The sequence below is a fragment of the Drosophila mauritiana genome, chromosome X (genome assembly GCF_004382145.1).
Source record: "Drosophila mauritiana strain mau12 chromosome X, ASM438214v1, whole genome shotgun sequence".
In the NCBI taxonomy this organism is placed as follows: domain Eukaryota; kingdom Metazoa; phylum Arthropoda; class Insecta; order Diptera; family Drosophilidae; genus Drosophila; species Drosophila mauritiana.
The window spans coordinates 15604165-15629877 of NC_046672.1; the positions used below are offsets into that span (position 1 = coordinate 15604165).

The 25713-nt window shown below is 41.9% G+C and overlaps 4 protein-coding genes across 11 annotated transcripts; 3 read left to right on the top strand and 1 right to left on the bottom strand.

The window, feature by feature from the left end:
* The first annotated feature begins 98 nt into the window (after positions 1-98).
* Positions 99-1644, top strand: LOC117146711 (abscission/NoCut checkpoint regulator). The gene is made up of 4 exons (XM_033313127.1): positions 99-404; positions 476-720; positions 779-1256; positions 1322-1644. The coding sequence occupies exons 1-4, from the start codon at positions 357-359 to the stop codon at positions 1580-1582; spliced, it is 1032 nt and encodes a 343-aa protein (XP_033169018.1). The 5' UTR covers positions 99-356; the 3' UTR covers positions 1583-1644.
* A 159-nt stretch (positions 1645-1803) lies between these two features.
* LOC117146710 (peptidoglycan-recognition protein LE) lies at positions 1804-3611 on the bottom strand. The gene is made up of 5 exons (XM_033313126.1): positions 3135-3611; positions 2769-3068; positions 2592-2705; positions 2333-2397; positions 1804-2261 (listed from the first exon to the last, which is right to left on the bottom strand). Exons 1-5 carry the CDS (start codon positions 3331-3333, stop codon positions 1902-1904), a joined length of 1038 nt encoding a protein of 345 aa, XP_033169017.1. The 5' UTR covers positions 3334-3611; the 3' UTR covers positions 1804-1901.
* A 1394-nt stretch (positions 3612-5005) lies between these two features.
* Positions 5006-25232, top strand: LOC117148539 (protein scalloped). Of its 8 annotated transcripts, none has more exons than XM_033315966.1 (11): positions 5006-5669; positions 6062-6792; positions 20354-20481; positions 20726-20864; positions 21116-21246; positions 23828-23868; positions 23934-24123; positions 24251-24313; positions 24384-24556; positions 24675-24909; positions 24979-25232. In XM_033315966.1, the coding sequence occupies exons 2-11, from the start codon at positions 6759-6761 to the stop codon at positions 25090-25092; spliced, it is 1248 nt and encodes a 415-aa protein (XP_033171857.1). In that variant the 5' UTR covers positions 5006-5669; positions 6062-6758; the 3' UTR covers positions 25093-25232. The 8 variants fall into 8 exon arrangements, with proteins under 8 accessions (XP_033171857.1, XP_033171859.1, XP_033171858.1 ...); XM_033315968.1 differs by having other exon boundaries at positions 5007-5669; positions 23949-24123; XM_033315964.1 differs by lacking the exons at positions 5006-5669; positions 6062-6792 and adding exons at positions 13196-13307; positions 14742-15197.
* On the top strand, positions 10327-12168 carry LOC117148538 (serine/threonine-protein phosphatase 2A activator). The gene has a single exon (XM_033315962.1). It carries the CDS (start codon positions 10432-10434, stop codon positions 11728-11730), a length of 1299 nt encoding a protein of 432 aa, XP_033171853.1. The 5' UTR covers positions 10327-10431; the 3' UTR covers positions 11731-12168.
* Positions 25233-25713: the final 481 nt, after the last annotated feature.

A 25713-nucleotide genomic window follows, 5' to 3' on the forward strand; every position in this document is an offset into this window, starting at 1 on the left:
TGAATCTGTTGAAAAGTAATCAGTCCTCGATTGATTTGTACACCAAATAAAGTACTAAAAACATGCAATAGACAATCGATACCAGGACTCACTCGACCATCTCTATTTCCAACGATCTGGTCACAACAAAGCTCAATAATTTAATAATATTGTTGATATTAGCCTAAACCAAAACAAGGAACAGCTGATTTATACAAAGCCCATGCATCTATAGACGTTTAAGCCGTAATCGATAGCTCACCCACTGTGCAGAAATCACGCGACCATTCCTAATTAGAACTGACTTATTTTAAAACAAAGCAAACGAAATTTAAAGCTTTTTCAATTTATATGTTCCATTGGTGACTCTGGTTGCAATGAGCTGCTTTGGATGCGGTCGCAAATATGGCCTATTCTGCAAGGAGGCAAGTGTCATCAAGCGAATGCAAACCAACATATATCACCTACTAACATTGTGTTAAATCCGAAATTGTAGTATGGATGCCCCAACTGCGGCTACTCATTCTGCTCCAAGTGCTTGAAGAGACCAATGCCCGTGCCCCGTCACGCAGGAAAAGTGCTCAATGTGTGCCTCATATGCTACGACAAGCTATCCAAGCTCCAGGCGAGCGCCGATGCCGAGAAAGTTATAGACTGTGAGGCTTTGCCGGGGGTCTTAGTCACCAAAATAAACCTGCCTCCACCCTCCAAAAGTTCAGATGGCGCCGATGCCCTATTCAAGTAAGTAGAATACCACATTAGACAATCGATTCCGAAACTATAATTCAATTTATTGCAGCGACAGCCTGCCTGTGGAGGAGCTGCCACAGGCATTGGTTCCCAGTTCCAGTTCGTCACCACATTCCAAAGATCACAAGGATCATATTGATGAGAACCTGGACAGTGAGTTGACCAAACGAATGCAGGACTATAAACGAGTTGATGCCACCGATGACGAGATCCGCGCCCGTCTTGCCAATCTCACTGGGATGCCGCATACGAAAAGCTACGATAAGAAAGATCTGCTACTGTCCACCGACCAAAGAAACGATCAGGAGAAGATGAGGGACTTGCTCGAACAATTCGTGGACGAAGCCCAACTGGATCAAAATATCAGCAGGCAGAGGGATGACTCAATTTCCGACATTGAGAGACGTTTGCGAGCTCTGCGCGACACACCCGTCGATTCCGATGCAGGCCCATCGAGATCCCAGATGGACACTGTCGCGGACAACGAAGAGGATGACGAGACACTTCTACAGAACATTTTGAAAAAGGTTCGCATTTATATATTAGCATTATTTTTTTTAAGCCAAATCATCATTTTCGTATTCCCATCCAGTATGTCGCAGAATCGCGCTTACCAGAAACCTCCGAGAGTGAACTTAGTCCAATTAATACTACTGAGTCGCCCGGCAACACCGAAGAATTGCCCTGGTGTAATATTTGTAACGAAGACGCCGACTTCCGATGCCACGGATGCGGTGGGGAACTCTTTTGCACTCAGTGCTACAAGGAGTGCCACGATGATGACGAGGAGTACCGCGCTCACGTTAGAGAAAAGTATTCGGCTCCGCCAAAGCTTAAAGAAAATCACTTCTAATTGTTAATTGTTTACTTGACTGTACGCAAATTTTTGTTTAATTATAGATTGTTTTCAGCAAATTCATTTTATGTATTTATGTGGTGCTACCTCGCTCATATTTGTGCAGTATCATTGTTGCCTCTCTTTCAGTTGTGAGTTAAAACAGGTAGGCGATGTTGGTTCGGAAACATCTTGTGGTTTTTCCACCTTTCAGAAACTGCATTAAAACTATACCAAAGTATAAAGTATATAAACAGGTGATTTAATGTTCAACATTATAAACGTAACTCGGGTGCATTTAAGTCATGTATGTGAAATGGTGCATTTCTTTTGTCCTTCATTGTTCCTCCTCCTCGATATTGTAAAAGTGGGGCCATGTCTGTATCTCCTCGTACAATCGCCGGCCAGGACTCTCCGTCGAATTGCACTGGCAGTGACAAATTAATCTATAGTCGGTGGATATGTGGCCATCCTCAACGCCGCGGGCCAACAGATTGCGGCACATATTCAAGGCGTCAGCCGTCGGGAGCTCTTTCATGAAGCATCCAATGAAACTGATGCCCAGCGAGATCCTATTGTAACCCAGAGTGTGGGCGCCCACCGTTTGCCAGCCGCGTCCCTCGTAGATGTTGCCATCACAGCCGACCAGGAAGTTGTACGCAATGTCATTCCATCCCCGCGACTCAATGTGGAAGCACTGAAATATATATACATAATTATTATATAGTTCGCAGCATATAAGATTTAATTGTAATTGTATCAACTTACCTGCATATCACGGATAAGTCTTACGTTAATCGCACGCTTTTCTGAACTCTCTGTAGCTGTGTGTACTGCGTGGAAGAACAATATTAGTTAATCAAGGTTTAAAATACGATATAATCTTAGGTTAGTGAGTGCTAAGCATGATGGCCAGATCAAACAGTATAAAATGTTTTAATTATTGCGTCATACTTTTACAGACAACTTGATTAATAATCAGTTGGCAAACAAATTGTTAAAACGTGCAGCAAACTTGAATACTCACAGATAACCACATATTTAACAGGCAGCTGCAAGGGCATTGGCTCGTCCATGGGCTTCTGTGCTAGCCAGGAAGAGCGCGGAATGATGGCGCACAGCTCCTTGGGTATTTTAAATTCTGTAAGTGACATCGGTATTCTATGGTTAACGTGTATGCATCCCCTGCGGAATGATAGCTTACTCTGGCGCCTGATGAACACATCCGAGCGCACCCTCTCCTCCGACTCGTCCTGATAGTCGTCTTCGAAATGTGTCGGAGTTTTGGGAGCGCTATCTCTCGGTGGCGAAACGTGCCGCCGATCTCTTCTGTTTTGGGTAAGGCCATCGGCTATGATTTGTATGTTTCCATTGATATTGGTAACATTGCCGATATGGACGTTCGTGGAGTTGCTTATATTAACGTTGCCCAAAGTCTGAATGCTGTTGATCGAGTTCATAAGGTCCCTTATGGTGTCGCTAATGATCGAGTGCTTTTTGGTAGCTTTAAGGAGGGGATATTGAATGTTTAATAATTGAATACGGGAACTTGATCTTAAGTACTACGCACCGATTTGAGTGCCCAGTGTCATGGTGCTGATTTCTTCGCTGGTATTTTGATCGGTATCGTCCTCTTCCTCGGTATAATCGTAGTCCAAGCTGTCCACAACCGAGGACTCTGCAATGGACTCCAGTTCCTCGTCCTCCTGACTGGCCAGCCATTCTCGAGTCCGCTCCTGGCTCAACTTCTTGATTCCCGATTCGGACATGTCCGTAGCTTTGGCTTCTGTTTGCTGTCAATAAGTGCGCGTGTATCTCTCGGCTGGCCCCTACTTTGTTTATCAATATTGTGAGTTAGAACTGTTCTATTCTCTGATTAGTGCTCGTGTCGTGTCCACCTCGCACGATAAGATAAGGACGTTCCACAGGCTATCCACCATTATATGCGCAGGTGCCGTGGTGAAATGCCTTATTGCATATCAGTCGACTTGGGGCTTTTTTATTGCATATTTAGTCATGTGTATTAATTATTGTCATGGATATCGAGGATCAGTCTAGATATCGATAAGTATTATCGATGTTCGCATATAGAACAATTCCACTGCCTTTGAAGCGAGCTTAACGGTATCGCACACACAGTGGGCCGGATCCACTAGTTGAGTTTCAGATTTCGATAAGTATTTGATTAACCCTATAAAGCATACAACAAATTTTAATTTAAATACGAACGAAAATAATAGTTTAAATAATCCTTCATGGACCGTTTTGGACATATATATATATTTTTCTATAGAAATATATAAATATCATATGTTTTTAAACATACAAATGATTTGTCCAGAGCCGAAAACCCCTTATCACCGGCTAGAATATAACCAGTTTGGTTCACCTATCAAATAGACTAGAGGTTCAATGCACCCAGTGCTGGAAAAGACGAGCTTTCCAACGCTCTTGCCTATATTGGTCTTTAATGCAAAGCAGTTAACTGCAACACTGCACCGTGTTTGATAATAAACCTGTAGAGGAGAATGATTACACCCAAGTCAGGCCATCTTTGAGCATTAGTCATGGGGCTAGAGGTACTCAGATAAACCACCGAAAGTTAATTCATGCGCTGTAAACATTCACTCGACCACTCTCGCATATGCGCTGTTCTTCCCTCCAAGCCTCTCAATTACTTTCTTTATTTTTGTTTTAAGTTACTGCTGGCTATTCAATCCAACTAGAGAGCTCCCAAAACACGGATTTAATATTCACTTAGAGCCATTAAAAGAGAATAAACTAAAATGTAAAGAACTTATAAACTCATTTGATACATTGCTTAAGCGATAGTTTGATGTTTATATTTATTGACTGCACAGTTACTTTTGACTGCACAGTGGAATGCATTCAAAGGACTGTTTATGTTTTGGTTCCGGTGTGACCGTATTCCGAACAGGGACACAGTCTGATTTAAAAGTTAAATTAAAAGCATATAATTAAGTGCATTAAACTTAAAAATAACTTCCGCTAAACAACAGATATTCCAATCAAATATGCAAACATATGAATTTTTAGTGGAGTTTGAAAAAGGCGGCAATCCAACTTCATTGAATCAGCTGTACAAATAAAGTGAAGCTTTGGTGTTTAAGCTTTTAACATAATTTATGGGAAGAGAAAACATAAAAATGTATGAAACTGAAAGAGAAAATTTTAGAATTAACGCTCTCTTGGGTTCCACAATTGCTTCCGATTGGAACCGCGCACAAAGAGAGCGACGAAGAGAGCGAGAGAGTTACGAGTCGAATTGGAATGGCCAGAAAAATATATTTCTGCTTTCAGTTTCGAAAAATTTTTCGATGGAAGCAGCCGAGTGCGAATGCGAATGCTCAATGAGAAGAGCTTTTACTGTTTTACTTTTTGCCTGAAATACATTTTGAGATAATTTCTTATTGGTAGTTCTGTTTATGCCATCGCTTGCGTCTGTCTGTGTTATTTCGATTGCGAGAGCTAGTTAACATTAGTTAAAATTAAAACGAACGCCAGCCAGAAGATATAATCGAATTGCGGTTTTTTCTTCTCGCACCGAATTTCCATCCACATCCGCATCCACCATCCGCCATCCGCCAATCCATCCCGTTCCGTTCGTTCGTCGCTATCCGTCGGATATGTTGTTCTATCGGTGTACCGTACAAGTACAAGTTCGTACCCAGTCCAAAGCCAAGCAGATTGCGCCGTGTGCCGGTAAAAATAAGCGCAAAGTTTGAGAAAAACCATCAACATCAGATGATGTGCCCTGGAGGAATAAAAAAAGCGTCGCGGTCTTAATGAAATCTTAAATAATGGGTTCGCTTTAGCACAATTCGACGTTGCATTCGGCCAGCGGTGTGTTGTGTAAACAAAGTTGTAGTTATAGTTTTAGTTTAATTAGCTTCGCATAAGCTGCAACCGGATCTGAAACAGACCGTGGAAACAAAAAAATAATAATTGCATTTCATGTATGCCAGTGTAAATTTGCGTTCGTGTGTGCTAAGTTTACATATAGAGAGTGGAGTGGATTGGGATTGGATAGTGCTGGATTGGATAGTATCCCTATCCGATTCGCGCCGTTATTGTTAATGCGCAGGTAATTCGGAGCGCTTTTCGGCCATTCTGCCCAATACCAATATTTTGTTCTACATCGTGTTTTTATTTTTTTGTACTTCTTTTTTTTCAACTTTTTTTTTGCTGTGCTGTGCAGTGCTGTATGCGTTTATTTGACAGCTTATGAATCACCCGCAAAGATTTATTTGTGCTGATTGCAGCACAACTGTTGCACCCCATTCAAAAAAAAAAATAAATAAATAAATAATCACAAAAAACACCCGTACATCGTCGTCGGGAAAACTACTGAAGCGAGTTGGACCAGCAAAAAAAAAAAAGAAACGTATAAATACAAATAAAGAAATAATTACCAAGCTACCGAGCACATTGTTCACCCTCCTTTACTTTTATAATTACGTTGCCTTTTTTTTGCAGTGCATTTATTAAGGAATCAGTCTGATATCAGAACAACCCCAACTACCGCCTTTAAATCAAAGATATGGTAGCCAATTCCGATTCCGCCGAACAATCGACTCGAGCGACTAGATTCGGTAAACACCGGCCAAGTGCAAACTCGACTCCCATTACCACTGTGTAAATACCAGAAAGTAAACCCGAAAAGAACAATAATTCAACCTGCAGGGGAAAAGCAACAAAAAACGCACGATACACTTATTTGGAAGTGGATTTAAGTTTCAGTAATGCCAGCCAATGAACGACCAATTGCGATCCGATACAGAAACAGAAACATATGCGACGAGTAAATAAATGCAAATTAAAACAAAAAAGCCGGGCTCATGACACAATTGGTCATGCAAATCGCGAAAGATAAACATAATCCGTATAATCCGCACAATATCATCGAAGTCGCGACGTTGGAAAATGTGCAGTGCGGTTAAGTCCTGAAAATGGATCGCTTTTCACTGATAAACATCCGCACTTGTGTTTACTTCTTCGATCCGAAAAGTTCGCCGAAGAAGGTGCTGTGAATACCCGAAATCCGCACAGCACTCCACCGAGAGATAGAGATCTCCTCCAGCTTTCGGTTTCCCGCACATCTAGACCATATCCTAGCCCATCGGAGCGACCGCACTAAGTAGCATCTAATCCTGGAGCTTCACACCAATGCGATATGGATTGTGATTACTCGAAGTTTCTGTACAAAAGTAAGTAAGACTAAGATTAGATATGATGATAATGTTTAGAATTTACCGACGGCAACTTACACCAACGAAAGTTTAATTTAATTAATGCCCCGTTCATTTTGAAGAATTACAATTTATTGTGCATTTGTAATTTTAAAATAATCTTCAATTTTAATTGCACTGTCAGCGATTCTTGCGTTTTTTTTTTCTTAGAAGCAAATGATGAAAGTGCATTTAATGTCGTAGCCATAGAATTAGAAATATGACGAAATATTCAACTATTTAGACAATTTTTGAATGCTGAGAAAAACAAAAAAAGTTCTATTAGGTGGAAAAAATGTTGACTAATACAAGAATTGAGGGATTAATGTTAGTTTTTGCAGTGCGGTTAGAGGAAACAAATCTGAAAATTTTGCAATAAAATAAGAAGCAATAATCTTGAAGGTCTTTAAACAAATAGCTAGTTAGCCACTACAAACAATCCCATTTTATGTGCCTCTCCAAATCTTAAAATAACAAGATTTTTTAAGTGATTAGAAAATTGCCATTGCGTCTTTTTTCCGCTGAAAAAACATAAAAGAAGTCTTAATTTAATTCTATTGGGATTTGTTAGGCTTATATTTAAACACATATTCAAATAGATTGCCTAATATGCAACGTAAAGTAGCAATACTTAAGTTAAATACATTGATAAAACACCAATAAAATGGGAAAAGTCGCTCAGTTCACAGGATCAACTCGATCTGTCCGTATGTTTGTCCGCCAATTTGGGAATTTTGTTTCACAAACATGTCATACTTTTGGAAATAATATAGAAATAAACAAATTCTAATAATATTGGAAAACAAAAGGCTGGATATATTGCTTTTGGTTTCGCACTTTTTACGAATCAAGTTAATTTGTCCGTATGTTTGTCCGCATATTTAAAAATTGAATTCCAGAAGAACATAACTACGCCACAAGTACCTTTTGTATTGAAACAGATTGCTAAACAGAATGCAAGGTTCTAGAATTAGAAGGGTCAAGAATCAAATCGACATGTCCGTAAGTTTGTCCGCCCATTTAAAAATGGAGTTCCAAAAACTATAGTTGCTAGCTGAAACATAACATTTAGCTCGATCATATTCCCCAGCACAGTTTCTGATGCTAACTTTATGCATGTGATCGAATCGAAAATAACAATATCAGCGCAGAAATCTTACAACACATTGCTTTTCCGCGATAAAAATCTCGTGCTAGCTTTTTTCCAATGAGGATGGATGACAATGAGAAGGGGTTTTATCAATTTCGTAGGCACATTTCTCGCTAGAGGTATTTTCAGTTTCGAAACATTCCAGCGGGACACTGTGCGTCTTCTTGTTGCCATATCTTCCATAGAAAGTTCGGTGGATTCGGTTTGGTTCGCTTCGGCTTCCCTTGGAAGCGACAAAAGCAGACGACGGAAGAAGCGAAAAGCAAGCAGCACCGGCAGCGTCGGCAACGTCAAAGCGACACAAGCGGCAGCAAGTTGGAAAAAAAGGATTCTTCCCATCAGAAGTTGGTTCCTCATGGTTTTGCACAAGATAAAAATATTTTTTAATGTTCCCTGAACACAAACAAAAATTTAAGGAATGTCACGTTGTAGTGCCGTCTCGCTCCGCTGTGCGCTCCATGTATGCATTGCGCATTTATTTTGGTTCCCGGTCCGTCGATTCTTCTCAGCCGTTGCCGTTCCTGTTGTATCTCGTATCTTCGTTGGTATGGCACAAAGAATTTCTTTTACACAGACAAATGGTTCGCTTACCGGGGACCAAAGATCTGCTTCAAACTCGCATTCGGGGTAAATATAAGCGATATATACATATATGTACATTTGTGTCCATGCGGCGAACGGTGAATAACTGGCCAGAGTCATGTCGAGACAGGCCAATTTGTGGAATCCTTGCAAAGGATACAGACGAGAAGTTCACAATCGACTGGCTTTTCAACTGGCTGAGTCTTGATTTCTTCCCATGGCCATAATCCGCTTGAAAATGAACTGGGAATGAACAGAGAAACAAGTGGCATCTCTTCAATGTGACCAGATTTCATAAGGTTCATCCGAAGTTTTCAGACCACACACTTCAAAAAAAACGGATGTCAAGTGCTTTCTTTGAGAAACTAAAACTTTGTGTGTAGCTTGATTTTATTTTTCTCAGTGATGACGAGGAACGAAGACTTTATTTATATAATTCCGAAATGGAACGTTCCTAATTGCTCCCGTTTTAGAAACTATTCTAAAGATGCCCATTTCCAGTGCTCTCAGGTTCAGGTTCAGAAAGATTAAGTCAAAAATTGTATTAGGATTATATTTGAATTGCATTATTATCTGGAAGAAGTCGAGTTGGGGATAGTGTGTATAACTATGGAAAAGTTTGTGCATTTTTTTAATGACGTACAACCAAGCGAGTTATGTGGCATTTAACGGTTTGTACTGTATGCCAATGTGGAAAAGGTAAATCGCGTACAATTGCAAAATGATCGTTTTGTCATGTCTGCGGAACGTGACACATGCTGTGTTCTAAAACTAAGCTGTATCGGAAGGTGGTTCAAGTTCGGCAATACGCCTACGGTATTTATGGTATATGTATGTGGATTGCACACCTATCAAAATGTATTCATTTGAACTTAGAGGTGTTCATGCCTACACTTAAAAAACAGTGTCTTTTAAATGGCAAATACAGCTCATTTACAAAAGATTTGGTTTCTAAAAGTCGAACTATAGTTTTTGTATTACGATCTTTCAGTTTTCTGCCTGCTCAACTGACATATGTAATGTACCATTTGGCGCTTTTATTTTTCACCTTTTCATTACATTTGTTATTGGAAAATATCAAGAAAACTAAGCTAATAGTACATATATACAATATATATTACAGCTGTAAGCCTGTTTCAATGGAAACTTATTATTCTCGAATGGGAGAAAGGGGCTTTGCCTGAAATATAAATACAGTATGTCAAGAAACTGCTTACACACTGTGTGAAATATTCAACTTATTACACAGCGTTTAAACCGTTTCTTGACATACTGTATATATATATTATATAAATATGCTAAAAAGATGTTGTTTTAAATAATTCACAAGAAGTGTAGACTTTTGGTCTGATTATTCCTTAAATTGAAAGCAATTTAGAAGAAAATCGGATAAAACATAAACTATTGATAGGTAACCATCATGTTTAGCTAATTCATTAAGCATTTGCCTGCTGTAAGTTATCCCAAAAAGAGTTTGTTTATGGAGAAACAATATGGTCACTTAAAATTGGAAACTGTGCTTTATATAAGTGAATAATTAAAAAATAATTAATTTTTTTCTATACCGTAAAAATGTGATAAACGCAAATTTGTTAAATATATGTTATGTCATCATAACAAATACAAATGAGATTGCAATTATTATTCGATAATAGCATATAGGGTGTGATAATAGCAAATCGGTTAACTAAAAGCGGTTACCTACATATAGCAGAGATATCTGATAGATACCCAAACGATTGCTGACAATTATAGAGGAAATGGTTATCAAGCACTGGTTTGAATACAGTAGGTTCTGGCGATTGATTCGAAAGCATTCAACCCATATACGTTCATTTTTTTTTTCGACACGAAAATACACAAAAAGTCATCGATTTGAAGCCATAATGAGCACCAAACTGGACTACGATGTGACCGATCCCACCGTCCAATTGCTCCGGGCATCGGCGTTCATGCAGAACGGGCCAGTGAAGCAGGTTCGCAGCCTGGAGGATCTGGACCGCTGGGTTCGCTCGCAGGCCTATTACGATATCATTGCCTACATTAGCAACACCAGCAAGGCCATCCAGGGCCATCGTTTGACGCAGGCCTTTCCGGTGACGGAGCAGATGCGTCGATTGGGCGAGATATTCGATGGGCTGGAGCAGCTGATCGTGGAGCATACACCGAAGATGGAGGACTCGAATCTGGCGTTACCGTTCGGCCAGGTCAGAAGCAAGGCCTATCGCACTTGGATGCGCCAGATGTACCAGCATGTGTTCAGCAAACTGGACGAGGCCATCAATGTGAACTGCAAGCACATCAACGAACTGGGACAGTACCTTCGCCGATCGTTTGGGAATGCGAACACCCTGGACTTTGGGCCCGCCAACGAGTTGATGTTCCTCTTCTTTCTCTGCGGCCTATTTCGCGCCGGTATCCTGCTGGCCAAGGATACGGTGGCCGCTGCACTGATGCTCTTCAATCGCTATGTGAATGTGGTAAGGCGCCTGATCAGCACCTATGGACTGACCATTGCCAAGGATCCGGCGTGCACCATCGAAGACTACTACTTTCTGCCGTATCTGTGGGGTGCGGCCCAGTTATCGCTGAATTCTCCCTTCTCGCCGATGCAGTGTGAGCAGGGGAAGATAATGGACAGTTATAGGCAGGACTACATGATGCTGGAAATCATTGACCACCTGCAGAAGACCCGCAGCGGTCCATTGAGCCGCGTGGCCCTGCAGCTGTGGAGCATCCTATCGATACCCACGTGGCCGCAGGTCTACAGGGGATTGAACCGCAACTACGTTGACCATGTGCTCTCCTCGTTCGGAACCGTGGAGCAAGCCATCTTCTGCGAACTGATGTCCTTCGAGGCGGTTGTACCGATCATTCCTCTGCAACGGGCATACTTGGGCACCCACTCAATGGTGGATGAGCAGGAGAACGAGGATGAGCTCGAGCAGAAACGTGGGGAAAATCGATGGGAGCTATCGCCACCGGTCAGCAGATATGTCAGCATGGAGCCGGAATCCTTTCTCGGCTTCCAGGGATCCAAGATTCAAAACAAATCTGAGGATAGCGAGGAGGAGCGGCTCTGGATGATGCGACAGTTGGTCGATGAGAACGATCCAAACTCCGAGATGTTTTTCCCGGATCGCGAAGTTAAAGGACGTGATTCACTCACTTCGTTCGCCAACTAAGGTCACTAAAATGTCAATCCAATTAATATATGTGAATTTCCGAGGAAGCTAACTGCATGGAAATTGGTCTGCACTTTTGAATTTTATATTTACGTTAGCCCAACTAGCTGATTTATTAATTTGTGTTTCGAATTTCCTGCAAAAGTGCTTTATTTATGTTTAAAAATTCACCTTATTGGAATAGGAAAAGGGACGCAAAGCTTTTGTCTGCACGCAGGCGCAAATCGGTTTTGTGTTCAAACTAACTTGGAACTATGGATTTTAAAATAATAATATCGTTTTCACACGGACTCTTGATATCGATATTTCAGAAATCTTGTTGCTCTCTCCTCTGCAACGAGTCGCGGTCAAATTGTGCCAAGCTTTCGCAATAGAACCATTTATATTATTTTAAAAATAGCCTTTTCCGCGAATTCAAATCGCTAGGGATTTTTGAAGTGGCCTGTCTGTATAGTTTGTTCTAACGTTTGCTATGTGTATATCTCATGCAGATTGACTCGTTTATAATTAATCAGGCGAAAAATGTATTTATGGTATACCGTAATTGCTGTGTCTCGAAAACGGAGTTTTTGAAAGTGCTAAGTGGAATTGGCATTGGCGTATTAATGAAGGCGCTTTAAACCTAAATCCTAAGCAAATATCGGTACTCTTTTTCATCGCTTGATCCTTCGCTCAGTCTGCTAGCTGGAGGTCACAGTCGCCACACAGATCCATCGATCTGATAAAGGACCTGACTTCCGTTGCAAAATTGTGGCCAGAGTTATGGCACCCGAAAGCCAAAAGCAAAAGGCTTGCAAAGTGAGCGAAATCGAAATCGTGCGGTAAGGCGCCAGCGGCATGTAGTTGTAGTTCGAGTTCGTTGGATATTAGTCACACCCGTTGCGAGAGCGAGAGCGAGCGCGAGCGCGAGAGCGCAGAGCAATGTACGTATATGCATGTGCGTATGCGTATGTGTTTGTATTTTAAACTGGCAGAGCGACGCTCGCTCGTTCGCTCTCTCTCTCGCGCTCTCACGCTCTGGCTCTGCTTCTAGCCCCACAATTCTGGGCGTGTGTGCGTGTGTGGGATGCACTTGTGTAGGTGATATAGTGCTGTTTTCTGGGTTTTGATCGGGTTGTATTCTGCGCGCGCGCGTGTGTGTGTGTGTGTGTGTGTGTTATGGCCAGTGTAGTCATCACTTGTGTTAGGAAACTGAAACTAAACAACCAGATCCACCAGTTATAGTTATGCTGGCAGTCCTCCACATTGTTGTTGTTGCTGCTGCTGCTGCTGCTCTTGCTGTATTTTGCAGAGAATGAGTTAAAGTTGAGTTAGCCAGGCCAAGCAAGGCAACAACAACGGCACGAATCCAGCCAAACAACAACAGCAACAACGGCAACAACATCAACCAGACCCGACCGACCAGCTATAGTGTGTTATCGACGCTGACGTCGGCGTCGTTCTTTGTATTGATTCGAATTTGGATTCAGTCGATGAGTTTCTCTCGCTTCTGCGCGTTGCGTTTTTCGCAGTGTTTCCGCGATTTTTCGTTGTCGTCATCGTTGTTTCGTTTGCCTCGTTGTTGTGTGTGGTGTATAGTGAGTGCGCCCCCCCGTTGCCGTTGCCACCGCCGCAGACGCCTCGCCCCCCTTTTTTTTTTTTGCTTCGTACAGCCGTGAGCGGCTGTAAAAGTGTGCGTGGGTTTTTAAGATTATTAAAAGCGATTTTCATTTGCAATTTTGGATATTCTGCTGCCTCTTCTGGTTTTTTTCCTGCTTCTTTTTTTTTGTTTTTATTTTCTTTTTTTTAATTTTGTTCTGTTTTGTGTTTGTAATATCTGTATGGGAAAGATTTAAAGAAAATGTATCTTAAGATGTGGCCACTTTTTTGTTTCACCTTCTCGCTCGCTCGTTCGTTTGCGCTCTCTCTGGTCTTTTTGTTTTATCTATTTCTTATATCTATCTCATAAACAGTAGGCGTGTGTGGGGAGGGGAGGGCATCGCAAGATATGGACGTGTGTAGCTTTATAAGCAAAATATCCTATGCCTCTAGGTGGCACACCAAAAAAAGAAGAAACGAAAAAAGAAATCAAAAAAATCAAAATTTCATAAAAATACATATCTAAATACAGATGTACATGTGCTTGCACACATGTGCGTACGCTTTTGCACACCCATAAACGCGAATACACACATGTGCACACACATGCATGCAATTAGAATTGCACTTGTGCAGAAAAACAGACTATTTGCTTAGGCCCCAAGCAGATGAGAAAATACACATGTACGGGATACCATCGTCATCGTCATCGTCGTCTTCTTCATCACCAGAAACAGAATCGGAATTAGAATCAGAATCGTCATCGCCTAGGAGCCCCATCTCAATTACGAGCTCCTCCATTAACTAACGAAGTGTAGGAAAAAGTCTAAACCAAACCTATCCCATCAATAGTTGGCTCTCCGGTGGCCATTCTTCTTTCTTCATCTTATTGCCGCAGCTGCGCCTTATTTCCACTGAAAGGCTTACTGACACATTCTCACTTCCACAAAGACCACGACGATATTGTACAAAGCTGCTCATACAATATACACAGTTATATATATATATGTACATATATCGGGAGAGCGATGAGAGCGGGAGAGCGCGAATAGAGTGAGATTGAGAAGATGCAGATGTGTGTGTGTGTGTTGCCTGTTTAACTTTAACGGAATCCGAAAAAGATCTTTCTCACTTCCTAAGAACTCCGAACCAATTCATGAATTATTGCAGATGTGAGTAAGTATTGCGAGTTTGCATGTGTGTGTGCACGCGTAGAATCGAAAAGTAAAGTAGTGCAAAAACAAGTATCGAATGAGCCACATAATCCAAAGCGAAAGGGTTTCATTTGTTCGGTTTTTCGTTTGAAAGTCAGCACAAACCCCCCGCCCCCGCCCGCGCCCCCGCCAACGGGCCCGCTCAAAGACGCTGCCATAACTTGTACACATGTATAATATAAATTAACAAACCGCTCCATCGTGTTATCAACGACATAGATAATAACACGCCCAGCGCAGAGCCTGAAAAACTGAAAAGCTGGAAAGCTGAAAAACAGTTACTGTTACAAGCGAATAATAATAACAAGAGTGAGTGCCTTGCCTTTGACCAGCCGGAGACGACGACAACGTTTGATGTTGTTGGTGGAGACGGTGACATCAGAGTCTAATTCTAGCGCGAACAGATTTCTTTTAATTCCGTGAACTAGTGGACAACGCACCGTACTCGTACCGCACTCGTTCCGTACTCGTTCTCGTACTCGAAGTCGTATTCCTATTCCTCCGGGCGGGCACACTCGTGAATAGCGAACCCTAAACGAAATCTTCGAAGAAGAAAAGCTGGCTGCATGAAAAACATCACCAGCTCGAGCACTTGCAGCACCGGGCTGCTGCAATTGCAGAACAACCTGAGCTGCAGCGAGTTGGAAGTTGCCGAGAAGACAGAACAACAGGCAGGTCCGTTGCCCATCCAAATCACCCAGTCATACAAAGACACACCTCGTAAATCCAAACGATATGCCATAAACCTACACCTCCATCTCCATCTCCACCCCCACCCACCATACCCACCATACCCCATCCACCGCCCAAAAGTTTGTCGATCTCTGGTTTTTCTTTGGTGACTTTCCTCGTGGGTTCTCAATGCAAAGCACATGCACATGCATGGCGGGTTTTCATTTGAGAAAGTCACCCGAAAACGGAGACCTGAACTGCAGGGCACCTTCTCTCCATCGCTATAGAGTAAACTCTCCACCCATCTGCGCATATCTCATACATATCGTACACATATACCATACATACATACCCAAATCTAAATCTAAGCGTTCTAAATCCGAAAAGAGAGGGCAAGCCGCCGCCACCAACTTTCGATTGCCAAGATGAATAATTCAATGGATTAGTCAGGTTTAAGATAACACAATGGTTCTTATAAGTTGGGGGGGGGGGGGGGGAGCTCGAAAATATTTTGCCAACCGAGCGGATTTCGAAAAGAGCTTTTCTCGCATGTGTTGTTCATTTTGCACAGCATTGCATAATCATATTTTTGGCCAGAAGCTTGTAAATGCAGTGTGGGAGACAATTCGCAGCACAAAAAAAAAAATCATACATATACATACGGATTTTGTCGATCTGGATTTTGGCGAAATATGTTGACATGTCCACGCGATCTGCTGTTTTACGATATATTTATTACCTCAGTTTAAGAGCCATCAACTTGTCTGCTGTTCACATACACATAGATACACATTAAGAATAGATACATATGGACATATACTTTTATTTTTGTTACTTTACTGGCAATAGTGGGCAACGAAGACTGATCGAATAGCTGAATATCCTATTGGAATCGTTGAAAATAACCGGAAAAGGATTTCGTACACTTGTGGCTATCAAAGAAAACTAATTCACTTAATACTTGTACTTCTGAATCGCATTCTACACAATGAATTTCTAAATGGGCTGTAAATATTTACAATAATATCGTAATACCCGCACGTACCTTTCTCCAAACAACGCAACCATTGATAAGTGATAAAAATGAAGTGAAAACAATGAAGAAGTCAGCTCGGACAAGCCGAACACCATATACTCTAGAAGTTACAACCAAAATGTATTACTCACGTTGGTATTTGACCAGTTGCTATCACAGCGATGGGTTTCAGTAGCCTACGAAATGAGTATGTCATGAGTCATTGGCGAATATCTTTAAGAGCAACGAAAACATATCCGATTGTGATAAAGTTAATCGCAGTTACTTAAAAAAAAAAACAGCAAGCTCGGGCCATTTAGTTGACCGATCGTTCTTATGACTGCTGCGTTACTTACTTAATAATGGTGTTTCCAGCATATCGATGAATTATAAATTTAAAAAAAACATCTTATTATGAATTCTATACTCAATTATGGTTTTCTGCCTCAAATTTCGTATGTTAAGTTAAACGTACGTAATTTTCCAACCATATTTGATCTTATTTAATACACTACAGAGGTTTTAGGAAAATGTAGAGCTTGTTGTCACCTGTTTCAGCTTAAAATATTAGTATATCCGCTCGAAATCGTAAATATATCCAATGAACTATTCCACTTTTTCACTTCCTTCGCATATTTGTCGTCCATTTTCTAGCTCTCTGTTCTTAAACACTTGCTCTGGGTAAAGTATTTCGTAATTTCTTTATTCCTTTATGTTCATTATTAACATTGCATCACATAATTTCATTAGAAGCTAAGCGGACAAAAGATGTATTATTAATTATTTCGTCGTTGCACCTCACAGAAATTCCTTTTTAACCTTTGCCAGGTTGCAAATTCGTTTGTGCTGACTTCTAAAGATTTTCGGCAGCAGAAAATGGGAGTGCGCTGTTTTAGGGGTTGAAATTATGAAAGGGCAGCGCACCGAACTCTATATGCCCTATGAATAATCAATGAATTAATATGAAGTGATGTAATACGTGTACAGTGTTGCGCTTAAGGGAGTTTAGGTTATATAATAAATATGTGAATAATTAAAGTTGAAGATCGTGATGCTGATTAGATATATATATGTACACTTTATAGAGTTAGAATTGCCTCCTTAATTTCCTATAAACCTATCGACTTGGGAATAATTTGAAGATCTAAAAAATCATCTCTACATCATGTGTACAATACATTGATCTGTAGTACATATATGTAGCCAAAGATTATCCTTTTGAGAAAATCAAAGGATTGTGCTATACTAAACATATTGTCAATAATTTGATAATGCATTGCACTGCTGTCCTTTTATGTTATTTGTCACTGAAAAGATATGAACAATAATTTTTACCTGTTACGGTATCTGCTTAAGGTCAAAATGATTTTGTCTGTGTATAGGGATTGCGGATCCCAACTTTGATCCTGAGTGCGCTAAGTACGTCATCGCCGAGCTCCTTGCCATCCCATCCAGGCACATTCTTCGTTTATATATGTATGTATGTGTGTACATTATGTATGTGTATGCGACGGGGCATACATAAAGAGAATGAAAAAGCAGAATGCATACCATAAATTCCAATTGCCGCACAACAAAATTGCGGCTTCTAAGGGTAGGAATGGAAAAGGCAGGAAAAAGAACACACATTCCCTTATTAAAACCGAACAGAACAGAACAGAACTGAACGAGCAGCTGCGTGTTGAGTTTTCGAGGCGGAAATTGAGTTCAAGCGTACGAAAGTCTGTTTCTAGTTTTTCTAATTGGAAATTATCCCGAACTGAACCGCTGGCTGTTTGAATTCAGAAATTCTGAAATGCCATGTGATAATATTAATGCACGGTTCAGCTATTTTGTCCGTTTCATTGCGCTCCTTTTCGTCCTTTTTCGTGTGTGTGTGTGTGAATGTGTGTGTGAGTGTGCGTGGAGTGCTTACGAGATTATGAAAAATGGCACATTCACCCCCTAAAACGATCCCAACCCCTGCACTGCGCCATGCATTTCCAAGCTGTGCAATATGCATTCTACTTTTTTGATAGCCATACAGTCGTTTCCGTTTCGGGAATTTCTGGTATTGTGCCCAGGATAGATTGAACTTGCTCTGGATTCTGGTGAACTGCGTTCGCTTAGCTTCCATACAACACCATTCTATGATTAACTACACCCATATATATCATACTTTATTAAACTGAACCGTACTAAGCCCTGTTTCTACTTACTATAGCATATTAACTATACAGTACTATACCATTTTTTACTCCACTATAACATAACCTATAAGCTACTATTTCAAACTGAATAGCTGACTAGAAACTACTATACCCTTTATGTCATACCCTGCACTATAACATAACCTATAAGCTACTATTCCAAACTGAATAGCTGACTAGAAACTACTATACCCTATATGCCATACCTGGCACTATAACATTCTATTCCTTATCATACGATATATGATACCATAGCATACCATGCCTCTGATCCTTGATAGTGCTGACTCGTCCCCTGTCTGAAGTTCCGCAGCACACCTTTACCTATGCTAGACTATAGACTATACCATACCATGCCATGCCATGCCATACCATACCATATCATACCCCTGCGAACTCAGACTCTCACTTGACGCCCCACACTGCAGGCTGGCTATTTGAAGGCTTCTAGTTCCATTCTATTCTATTCTATCAATAGTACGCTGCGAGGGTATGTGCCACACTGCATTCTATCCGCTGCCTCACGAATTCGAATGCCTAGAGCAACCATCCCTATAGGTTTATATGGGCGAAACACCAGGGGCAGAAAAGGAACCGGCCAAAACAAAGAATAGAAATATGTGGAAACTATACGGCACATTTCAGTTTGACGTGCGCGTTTCTCTTAACCAGACGCATTTTAGTTTTTGTTTCTTTGCCGCTGCCGTCCGGGATTGTTTTTTTTCACGCTGTGTGGAAGAAGCAAGTCGAACACAAAACAAAAATAAATTACTAAATAATTGAAATTATAATGATTCGATAGATGTGTATATAGACTCGTACGCTCAGCAGTGATATGTTTAACTGAAGCGAGATTTTGTTCGTGTTCGAAAAAGAGCCCATTAGCGTTTTTTGAATCTTATTTTGGAATATCACCAAGCGATATCGGCTTTACAGTGGCGCCCTTCTCAAATCATTTAGATTCCCTCGAGGAATTCAAGGAGTTATCGGGTGAGTGGATTGGCATCTGATGCTCAATTCAGTGGGATATATGTAGATTCTTTGATTCTTTTGAAAATATACAATTATACCTAGATCTTATTGGTTTTCTTGTCATTCGAGTTTCAATAATGCTAAAGCGTTGAACATTTAATTAAAATCGTCGAAGGAAAGGAGTCTCTCGACTCTTAGAATACTCATTACCTTGTTCAAAAAGTTTTGCACACACGCAAGCGTAATGTTTATCAGCACTACAATACTATTTTCAATTGGAAAATACTTTTTTTTGAATTGAAAAACCATTGCAGTCTGGCTTGCCTAGTAATAATTGAGTCTTTCCTCTCTACCTGTTACATGGTGTTCGACAAACAGAGCATACCCTCGAATACCCTATGCGAATACACCATCCCTTAGCTGCGCCAAATATTTTTCATCGAGTCCACCGTCCACCGGGGATGTTCGAATCCAATCCGCACTGCTTAATGCCGTTCAACCCTTTCCAAATATTCACTACGAAAATGTAAACAATGGTGTGTTGAAACTATTTAAGTTTCTATTCATTTGAAAAGAATTTTAATTTGCTCGTGGGCGCGGAGGCAATCGCCAAATGGGTTTCCTTTCCAATGGACAGAGAAGTTGGGAAATCTTACTTTTAATGTGTGGCGAAAGCCTCGATCCGATTTATGAACAAAGTATCTTGCTTTTGATTGGATTGTTTCAAATGTTTCATAATCACATAAATGTTGGGAGTAGTTATTCATTATTTGCAAGATGGTTGGCGAGTATTCCTATTTGAATTTTGGCATTAAAGATCCGAAATCCTCCTAGGATATTTCCGATAGTATTTCAAATTACAATAATGTATACGATGTTTTTTTTATTATTCTAAGGTCACACTTTCATTCATAGATGTGTGCTTTGGCATTTCTATCATATGTACAGTAAATATTTTATCTAATTTTTCATAATGTTTCCAGTTGGACCCGGCACCATACCATCACCGTGGACACCAGTGAATGCCGGTCCTCCAGGCGCACTTGGATCGGCAGACACAAATGGCAGCATGGTGGATAGCAAAAACCTGGATGTTGGTGATATGAGCGATGTAAGTTTGCTTTCTTAAGATTAAGATCAAGTCCAGGGACTGCATTTTGGAATATTTTGAACAAAGTGTTTACCCAAAATCGAATCAAATGTTTTCTTCTTTCTGATTGAGAAATTTAGTTTTTTGGCAATGTTTATGGTGAACTATAAACTTAAAGTACCTTGTTGTGTAAACAAACGCCAAAGATCTGGCAAATCTATTTATCATCTCTTGAATGCAAACAAATGTTTCGTAAATATTCCAGGACGAAAAGGACTTGTCCTCCGCTGATGCCGAAGGTGTATGGAGCCCAGATATCGAGCAGAGCTTTCAAGAGGCTTTATCTATATATCCGCCGTGCGGACGTAGAAAAATCATTTTATCCGACGAGGGTAAAATGTACGGTAAGTGCAAAGGAATCGAACTCCAGTTGGAAACCCATACTTCTGCATACGAATACTGTCATATAGCAGCTAGAAACCATTGGGAATTATAGCATTGCAGTACTATCTGTTCTGTTTGAGTCTGTTGATGTTATTTTGAAAGTGCTTCCATCAAAATATATCCATTCTTCACTAGGTTCTGTAACACTAACAATGTTATATTCGCCATGTATTAATTCAACTTATTCAATCTTGATCCTTTTATAATGCAGGTCGCAACGAGCTAATCGCACGATATATAAAACTGCGCACAGGCAAGACGAGAACCAGGAAGCAAGTCAGTTCGCACATCCAAGTGCTGGCTCGCCGCAAGCTCCGCGAGATCCAGGCGAAAATCAAAGTGGTGAGTGGCCTGTGGGGATTTTCTAACAGTGTAGTTGGGATTGTAGGGCTCTAGGGTTAGATATGTGCCCATAGAAAGCGAATTTTACAGCTAGATCCTTGGGTTGGATGAGCATGAAAAGCAAGGAAGACTGTCAGTTGAGCTGCAAATGTGTCAGATGGAAATCGCAACACCCATCTCATCTTAACATCCCCCCAAAGAATTGAATTCGAGCATTAGGGAACTCCCAGTCGTTCAAGCTGCAGAAGGGTCAACCGATTCAAACTTGGTTAATGCGATGATGTGATGCGCACTTAGTGGCAATAAACAGCATGCAAATGTTGCAGCAAACTGCACCAGCGATCCAATCGCAATCACAAGCACAAACCGACTGTGAACACCATATCGTATATCGTATATCGTATATCGTATATGAACACCCTCCGACCAACTGAAACTCTTTTGCAGGAAACCAATGGTGTGTCTTTGCATTTATTAAATGAGAAAGAACAAGCGTTGCAGGTCATGAGCACAATGACCAGTTCGCAAATCGTGTCCGCCCAAGCGGCAAACAATCTGGCATTGGCTGCCTCGGCATTATCGGCAGCAGGTGGTGGTGGTGGCGGCGTCCACCACACCACAAGGCATCTCAATCTCAGTCTCCCACCACCCCCCACCCACCATAGACACTCGTCGGCGGCAGCGGCAGCAGCTGCTGCAGCAGGCGCAGCAGCCGCAGCAGCAGCAGCAGCGGCAGCAGCAATAGGCAGCCATGTCCCTTCAGCTGCGTTGGTCCCCGGACCGCCGGCTATACCGTCTACCACGTCGACGTCGTCGTCCTCTGCATCACCACGACAGCAACAACAGCAACAGATGCAGCAGCAACAGCACCACTACCACCACCCAGCCCACGCCCACCACCACCACCACCACCACCACCATTCCCATCCCAATTTGACGCACCTACCGCATAGTCATATGCATCCACACCATCACCAGCATGCGGCAGCCGTTGCAGCGGTATACCATCTACAGCAGCAACAGCAGCAGCAACAACAGCAACTGCAGCAGCAGCAGCAGCAGCAGCAGCAGCAGCAGCAGCAGCGGGCAAACCATACGGACAACGATCCAGTGGCTCTGGGTACTGGCGGCGGCACTAGTGAGGCGTCGCCAGCACCGTCAGCGCCACCACCTCCTCCGCCGCCGCTGCCCCATCCGCCGTTGTATTCTGGCGTAAGCTAACGTTAACGTTATTATAACCAACTCTCGATTTCCACCGCCTTGTGCAAATCACTCCGTATGCTGTCATACCGCGATCCAAAACAAAAACCGAAAAGCCGAAAAAGCAAAAAGCAGAAACTGAAACACACGCAACTCATTTACCAAGCTACTGCGCGCCTACTGTTGCATCGAAAAAAGAAAAAAAGAAAAGAAAAAAAAAAAAAAACTGCACAAGAGAATCATTGTAGCTCCACCACCGACCACCATCATCACTGCCATAATGCTCATTTAGGATTTGCAATTGTCTTGTTTAGCTTTCTGTTTTGTGTGCTCACCCCAAAAAAAAAAAAAAAACATCAATGTGCCGAAGGAACCTCTGACCCAGCTTCTCCAGTCTCAACAGATTTGAAATCGCTCAAAGAGGTGTCTTAGATTATTGTGCTGTTCGATGATATGTCATCATCCAAGTCTAAAGTAGCTCGCTTTTGGGAACACCTCGTTTCAAGAGATTTCGGATCTAAAGAGGTTTGATTCCTTACAATAAGATGTTTGTTTTTAACTCAATATTAACGAAGCTCACTTTTACAGACCTCTTGCATCTTCAGGGGCTTTAAACCTTATAGGAAGGTCTTCAAAAGTGTATCATCTTAGGACCGCTAACGTAGACACCTCTTTGAATGAGATTTCGAATCCTCGTAGGCTTTTGGGTGTCCGTAAGTACGCAACGAAGAATACGGCATAGCCGCGATATTCTGTAGCATACTTTTGGACACTTTGTTGAAGGGATTTTCGATCTATCGCACCCGTGTATATAACCAACTTGCTGCCCTCGACGAGGAACTCCACTTTTCATCTCAAACAACCCAGCACCGTCACACTCCTCTCCTCCTCCTGTTTTCATCTCTAGCTAGCCATGCCATCGAGCTCCCCAATCCTATCACTCGCCAACCCACTCGAACATCAAAATTGCCCATCATGGCCTAAATGAGATGCCCCCGTCGTACTGCTACGCCAAAACCCCAATGCGCTCGCTTGCTCATTTGAAATAGACTCCTTGCTTTTGACTTGCTATGCGAAGAAAAAAAAAAGTAGCTTCGCCCCAAAAAAAAAAAAAAAAAAACCAAATTCAAAGTTCGCTATAGATCTGTGTGTGTACTATCGTATGTAACAACATACTCGCTGGGTAACCTTAGTTAAGTGATACAATCAGTTGGTTAGTGAACAGTTGATTAACAAATCACCTCTCACCATATGTCTAACCACTCTTGTACATCATCTACTGACACCGATGGGTCTTAGTTTCAAAGCTAGCCTAACCATTCGATCGATACGAGTATGAAACTGATTTTGATCACTTGCATATTTGCACTTTTCCCAACAGCAATTCTGGCAACCTGGACTACAGCCAAGCACGTCCCAAGAGTAAGTTGGCATCTCGTCGTCTACTTTATGAGCTAGCTATACAACGCATTTGCATTGACCAATAGTTTCTATGATTACAGCATCAAGCCCTTCCCCCAGCCGCCGTATCCAGCTGGCAAAACGTCGACTGCGGTTTCCGGGGACGAAACTGGAATTCCGCCCTCACAATTGCCCTGGGAAGGACGAGCCATTGCCACGCACAAATTCCGCCTACTCGAGTTTACGGCGTTCATGGAAATCCAGAGAGATGAAATTGTACGTACGAACCGTCTCCCTCTGCCCCCAAAAGCTACCAAGCCACCATCCCCTTGTGCGCTGCACTGTGCACCATCAATCAAACGAAAATGTGTTATTAATAAATCCCCATCTCCGATATCCACAGTATCACCGGCATCTATTCGTTCAACTTGGCGGCAAGCCATCCTTTTCCGATCCATTGCTTGAGGTGAGTACTACGCCATGGCAAATAAATTGTAGTTCTGCAATGTATTATTTACTCTTCTTTCCCAACGCAGACTGTTGATATACGGCAAATATTCGACAAGTTTCCGGAGAAATCTGGGGGACTCAAAGATCTCTACGAAAAGGGTCCACAGAATGCGTTTTACCTAGTTAAATGCTGGGCGGACCTGAACACCGATCTAACAACCGGCAGCGAAACGGGTGATTTCTATGGCGTAACCAGCCAGTAAGTATTGGATGCATTTGGATGATCATACTAAATTATTTATGTATGGTTAGAGTGATCTGATGAAAAGCAATCTAAAATACAAAATGATTTAAATGGCGACTCGTTCCATCCGCAGATACGAAAGCAACGAGAATGTCGTGCTCGTGTGCTCCACAATCGTTTGCTCCTTTGGCAAGCAGGTGGTGGAGAAGGTGGAAAGCGAGTACTCTCGACTGGAGAACAATCGCTACGTCTATCGCATCCAACGCTCCCCCATGTGCGAGTACATGATCAACTTTATTCAGAAGCTGAAGAACCTACCGGAACGCTATATGATGAACAGTGTGCTGGAAAACTTTACAATATTGCAAGTAAGTTTGATCTTGGGCCCATAATGGTTGACATACGCATAATGACACGTATATATGAATTTATTTTAGGTAATGAGGGCCCGCGAGACGCAGGAGACACTGTTGTGCATAGCGTATGTGTTTGAGGTGGCGGCCCAGAACAGCGGCACTACCCACCACATATACCGTCTAATTAAGGAATAGCAAAAGCTGCATGGAGCAGAACCCAACCTGTCTGCGAATCCCATCATCAACACACAAGTTCACAAATATACCGACAACAACAACAGCAGCAGCAGCATCAACAATAATAGTATCATCAATACGGCTAAGAATTGCGATAATAAGACGAGTAATGAAATTGCCAACACAATATCCAACACCAAGAGTGCCAGAAGCAACATCATCAGCAGTATCAGCAGTATCAACAGTATCAGCAGCATCAGCAACGCCAGCAACATCGGCAACATCAGCAACATCAGCAACATCGGCAGCAGCAATAGCAACACCATCGCACTTAAATGTGGCGACAGCAATATGAAAACCAGGAACCTATCCGTTGCTGGCGGCACAATTATAAAGCAATCACTCACCTCACCGCAACATCATACGGATATCGATGCCTTGACAGCACTTCAAGTGGAGGAGGTTATTTATACACAGTCACAAGGGAATACCAGTTATCAATTGGACTCCGAAACAAGCATTGCTCCCAACGTACAAGAGCCAACACTCCAGCAGCAACATACCGCCTATGAGGACCGCACAGTGACAGTCCTGCCACCGTATAATCTATGTATCGGCAACAAGCAACCACAACCATTC